The sequence below is a fragment of the Lactuca saligna genome, chromosome 2, assembly GCF_052625555.1.
Source record: "Lactuca saligna cultivar CGN05327 chromosome 2, ASM5262555v1, whole genome shotgun sequence".
In the NCBI taxonomy this organism is placed as follows: domain Eukaryota; kingdom Viridiplantae; phylum Streptophyta; class Magnoliopsida; order Asterales; family Asteraceae; genus Lactuca; species Lactuca saligna.
Window position 1 is genome coordinate 74,748,066 of NC_136418.1, and position 5,819 is coordinate 74,753,884.

Consider the following 5,819-nt stretch of genomic DNA (forward strand, 5'->3'; position numbering starts at 1 on the left):
ATATTTTATTTTTTTAGTATATGCATCTTCCGACACTACAAGTATCATATTATGTAGAAAAAATTATGTACATCCAAATTTATACTGGTATATATACATAAAAATGTCACAAATTAGTTTTTATTTTATTTTATTTTATTATTATTCTTTTTAAGTTAATAAAGTCCAAAGACGAGGGTATGAAAGTGACATTATAAAACTGAAACTTGGTAACCATAGAAAAATCAGATTATATATATTATAGGAATAAACACGAAAGTTTAAAAAATAGAAAGAATGATAGTGACATTTTAGAAATTTCAAAATTGATGTATAAATGTTATATTTTAAAAAATAGACAGGTGGAAAATATAATTTTACAAAGTAGAGGAATAAAAAGTATCGGTAAATAGAAAAAAATCAAACTTTATATACTATCGGAGATAATAACAAAAATCTAAATCTAGAAAATAAAGAGGTGAAAGATATATTATAATTGTTTTAAAGTTAAGAGGGATAAATTGATATTTTATAAATTATAGGGATGAAAATGTTATTTTGAAAATTAGAAGGTAAAAGTATAAGTAAAAGATATTAAAGGGGTGAAAATTAATAAATAGAAAACTTGAAGGGGTTAAGCAAAAGATATTAAAGGGATGAAAATTAAATAGTCAAAAACTTGAAGGGGTTGAAAACTAAAGTTAGGGCCACCGACTTTGGTTTTTAGAAGATATATAATTCTTTAACTAATAAAATTGAAAGAATGCCAAAACTATTTTTTTTATCCTTTTTCAGTCCTTTCTTTTCTAACTCATAATGCAACATGCTTCCAATATACAAATTTGAGACGCTACAATACACAAAACTTGATAAAATGCAATAATAAATAAACCGACTAGAAAGAGTTCCCCACCGGCAGGGCCGAAACTGTACCCGAGACACTCCATTTAAGCTGTACAAGTCGCTACGTTTCACAGACAAAAATTAAAAAAATTTAAAAATAAAATCAACTATTATATTATATAAATAATATTTTACTCCAATTCACTTGACGTTTATTCCATTATTCCTTCTCCATATACGAAACCTCCAAAAATCTTATACATATCATGATAGGGAGTGAACTCTCGCATACATGGCCTTCCTATCTTGAATCGCCTTCTGAAGGCCCGTAAACATTTCCATAGACAAGCCTGAAAAGTTACTCAACTGTCCAAGAAACCCCTCCAATCTCAACCTTAACCTATCAAAACGGTCCTCCAAAAATTCATCATTTAACAAATTCACCCCTGCAGGATCATGATCATGATGATGATCACTTTTAACAACATTCTTCTGCCATGGTAAAGAAGCACCAGCGAATTTACCCTGGGCTTTTTCTTGGGGGATAAAGTGATCAATTTCAGCAGCTAAATCTTTAATGGAATCTGCAACTTCTTTTGTTGGTAAAGTTTCAAGCTTTTCTAGCCAGATACCAAGGGTGACGTATATTGGTGGGCCATAGTCACGTAACAAGGGCTGTTGTCGTCTTTTTTTCTTGGTGGATTGTTGTGGTGGGACACATTTGTGAAGCCATCCGTTTAACGATTGGACATACGCTTTTTGGGATCCGATCCATTTCGTGAAACTCGTTGATAAAGTTCTTAATTCGCTTTCCAGGTAGATGCTGATCTGGCGATGCGAGTCTGATTGTAGTGAGATTTTTGTGTGTGAATTTATTTGTAGTGATGATATGATTAACAACTGGCTGTTATGGCATTCATGCATCGTCTCCCACATCTTCCTCAATCTGTGATTAAATATATAATTAATAAAAAAAAAGATGGGATATTATAGTGAATTAGAATTTAGAAGGAAGGTAACATAATACCCTTCAATCAACTCCTCAAGTTGTGGGTGAAGTTCTTTGTCTCTAAGATCTTCGATTCTTCTTGATATTGAGTCGATTCTGTGGATAGCAACTCCAATTCTCCAATGAAGATCTTTAACTATGGCACGAGTCTTATCTATTCTGCGGTTACTTTCTCCATTGGATTCTAATTCCCGTAGAAGTTTGCGCTTTTGATCATACACTTTTCTGATCATCTCATTTGCCTGCAAGTGTTGTCAATAAATAAATATAAATCATATTACTGGAACAAAAAAAAAATGAATGTTCATATTGCATTTATCTCTAGAAAGAAATCAAACAAAATCAAAATACCTTAACTTCATCATAAAGCTTCTTCTCCCATGCATAAAGTCTATCCAAAGTGGAAGCATGGCTTCCTGCGTTCATGTAGAAGTTATCAAAGAGGTTGCTGTTAATGTCCTCCTGATTTTGACTTTGACTTTGACTGGTGTTGGCATTAGGACTCGGATCATGTCTGAAGGATGAACCACGAGATGATGTTGTTCGAGGCCATGTTAAGTACTTGGTGTCATTTTGAGCAGGTTCTAAAAATCAGTTAATAATTGAAACATGATCAGGAGGATTATATAAATGTATCTTCAAACAGCAGTTCCATGAACCAAATTCTTAATATAACTCATAAAACATGCTGATTTACACTTATTACAACACGGAAAAGCTTACCTTCCTGTACTTGGCTAGGATCATCACCACACGCAAGACATGCTTTTATAAATTTTGAACTGAATGACCCACCTGCCACATTTAAAAAAAAAAAAAATCTTGGCTGAATATAAAGCTTATAATATCTTCAAATTCCTCACAATATAATTAGAGGAAAGTGGAGCTTACGTTCTTTTCCAGGGAAAATTGGACGAAAGTGGAGCTTGTTGGCTTCAAGCATTCTAGGAACTTCTCTTCCACACTCAGAAGCTTTAACAAAAAGATTCTCAATCTCTCTCATACTTGAAATAAAATCTTTAGGTACAGGTTTACTTTCATGACCTTTTACCACTTCAATCTTTTCATCTTGAGAGATACCAACATGACTAACACCAGAAGTTTTTCGCTTTAATGGTGAAATTTGGGGAGAATTAAACTTGTCCCCATTCAAGATTTCAGTTTCTGATGTCACACTTTCTGCTGATGACATTGAATGTAAACCATTACCAGTCCCACTAACATTATCTGCTACCCTATTAACATTCTCAAAACTTCTAACCAACCCATCTGTTGATGGCTCATCAAACTCATCTTCTGATTCTTGACCCATTTCTGAAATCTTTTCATCTTTGTAATTTTCCACCCCTTGATTCAACTCCCCCACTTCATGTGGAGAAAACCCATCATGTGAAAGACCAAAATAATCCCAAGGTTGACTTTCAGGACCACCAAACGGGGTTTCAGGTTCAGGTTCAGGTTCAGGTTCAGGTTCCAGTTCATGTTCATCTATGATGTTTCTTGGGGTACCTGAAGAAGTTACAGAACCTATGACAGCTACAACTGGCTTTTCTTCAACTTTTCTAGAAAATGAGCCTCTAATCTTCATATGATTTGTGTAATACCTACTAGAAGATGGTGGGGAAGGAGATGGGGATAGGTTTCCAGGTGGATTGATATGTTGTGACATGGTTGAAGAGAAAGAGAATTGAGAAAGGGATTTTCCAATGAATGTTTGTGGCTCGGGAGTTGCATTAGTGGATGTGTATAAAGAGGATTCCATTGGAGCTTCAGGTTCAACAAACCTACTTAATGCTTTCCCTATAATTGTTAGAGACTCTATGTAAGTAAAATGAGTGGCTGCAAGTGAACATCTTCCATCAAGTGCTTTTCTAACAAACTTTTTCCTTTCACGACATAGCTGAAGAGCCTTATCTTCTTCCACTTTTGAGTTTGTGGCACCCATTAACCCGATCTTTCTTCTTGGACACCCTACTAGTAGCTTATCTATCCACACATCACATGGACTTCTTCTGCACGTTCACAAATTTGATTTGTTTATTCACTGTTCAAACTCAAGCATCAGGCATTTCCTAGAAACCAGATTGGAAGGGTAGATACAGATGTTCTATGAAATATTGACATGTAGATGTAAATGTATTCATCAATATCCTTTTTTGTTGAGTTGGTAAAGGGAAAAGGGAATTTGAATCAGATATCCCTCAAAAAGAACTTGTTAACAATCAGAACTAGCAACTGAGAAAATTGTTAATCCAACCAGAATATATAATTATAACTTTCCAACTTACCATACAAGATATACAATAACCTCAGACTTAGAACTTGCAAGCTGCAAAACAAACTCTATGAGCTTTCACAAGCTGTGACTGTAAATCTGTAATACAACAAGACAAGGATTTACTATCAGATACGAGTCTCAAATCCAATCAGTTCTTCTATTCCAATTAAAAGAACACTTCACACAAAATAAAAACCCAAATTCAAAAAATCAATACTAGCGACCTAACTGATGAATCGTGCTTCACATCAAATTGAAGCTCTTCAAACATGAATTTAACTTTTGAAAAAGCACAAAACGAATAAAGCGATAATTACCCACATGTTTTATGATTAAGAGATCGAAAACTTCCGAGTTAAGATGTACTGTGAACAGCATAATTCAGATATGACAAATTTAAAGTGCAAAGCTAAATATTTTGCTTGAAACGGAAAAGGAATAACCTGAAACCAAGAAGAACTGAAGTTCACCTGACAAATAGGTTACAATTATAGAAGAAGGGTAGAGAAATTGAGTGACAGTGAGCGGCGGAGAGAATCGATTCGAGAAAAGTGTGGTTCGTTCATGCAGAAGCAAAGAAGGAAGGGGACGAAAGTGTGTGAATGTGAAGCGTGGGGTCCGCCATATGCAAAGGTCCAAATTGGTAAACGTAAAGAAAGATTAGAATCGATCGGATCAGGAGGAAAGGATGCTTTGCTGGGTTCGCCGTGGGATTGGAGACTTCCCTTTTACTTTTTAGGAATGGATTTTTAACTTCAAATTACAACTTTAGAATAACATCATTTAAGATTCCTTGAATAATTAATTATATCACTTATGTTAACTTTTAATTAAATTAGTAAAAAAAAAAAATATTTTTCATATGGTCTTGTCTAATATATAAGTTTTGTTTGTATCATTTTTTTTCTTTTAGATCATCCATTTGATGTTTTTGTTGTGATTTTCGTCACTAAATGTCATCAAATAACCAAAACATGTCATACAAGAGTAATATCAGAGTACAACTCCCGAAGACCTCATATGCAGAAAAATCACAGTGTGATGCATTACGATCATGCCGACTCCTTTCTTTTCGAAGAAGAAGTACCTGAAACCCAAACTGGAAATCATAACCACAAAGTTTAGTGAGTTCCTCCAGCATACCACATAACAACATACTGGCAGGCATATCTGGGTGCCCGGCCTACCCTGTCAGGCGTATATGGGTGCCCGACCTACCCTGTCAAGCATATATGGGTGCCCGATCTACCCTCTGGTGTATTTCAACCGGTTACGGGGTCTATTTTGCCCCTACCACTACCACATAATAACATAGCATAAACATACCATTAGGCATATCTGGGTGCCCAACCTACCCTGTCAGACATATCTAGGTGCCTAACCTACCCTGCTAAACATATTTGGGTGCTCGACCTACCCTTCGGTTTATCTTAGCTGGTTACGTGGTCTATTTCACCCCTACCACTACCACATAATAACATAGTATATAAGCACATAAATCTCATCAGATATTGGCATACCAAACAATTATCTCTACTACAAACAACTACTAATGGGCTGGCATTGGTGCCTTCGACCCACACATCCCGGGAAGGTAACTCACCTGAATGCTGAATCTCACGGTAAGATGTAACGACCAAAAATTTCAACAAATTTTAAACTTTTCAAAACATCCCAATTTCTTTAAGTTTTTACAAAAAGGTTTTCAAT

At 35.1% G+C, this 5,819-nt stretch overlaps 1 protein-coding gene across 3 annotated transcripts; it reads right to left on the reverse strand.

Annotated features, from left to right (window-relative positions):
- Window positions 1-845: 845 nt before the first annotated feature.
- On the reverse strand, window positions 846-4,796 carry LOC145031074 (bZIP transcription factor (DUF630 and DUF632)). 3 transcript variants are annotated; one of them, XM_078979550.1, is made up of 7 exons: window positions 4,580-4,796; window positions 4,120-4,205; window positions 2,723-3,843; window positions 2,555-2,626; window positions 2,183-2,415; window positions 1,850-2,073; window positions 846-1,768 (listed from the first exon to the last, which is right to left on the reverse strand). In XM_078979550.1, exons 3-7 carry the CDS (start codon window positions 3,774-3,776, stop codon window positions 1,087-1,089), a joined length of 2,265 nt encoding a protein of 754 aa, XP_078835676.1. In that variant the 5' UTR covers window positions 3,777-3,843; window positions 4,120-4,205; window positions 4,580-4,796; the 3' UTR covers window positions 846-1,086. The 3 variants fall into 3 exon arrangements, with proteins under 3 accessions (XP_078835676.1, XP_078835675.1, XP_078835677.1); XM_078979549.1 differs by having other exon boundaries at window positions 4,553-4,796; XM_078979551.1 differs by lacking the exon at window positions 4,580-4,796 and adding an exon at window positions 4,431-4,454.
- Between the last annotated feature and the right edge of the window lie 1,023 nt (window positions 4,797-5,819).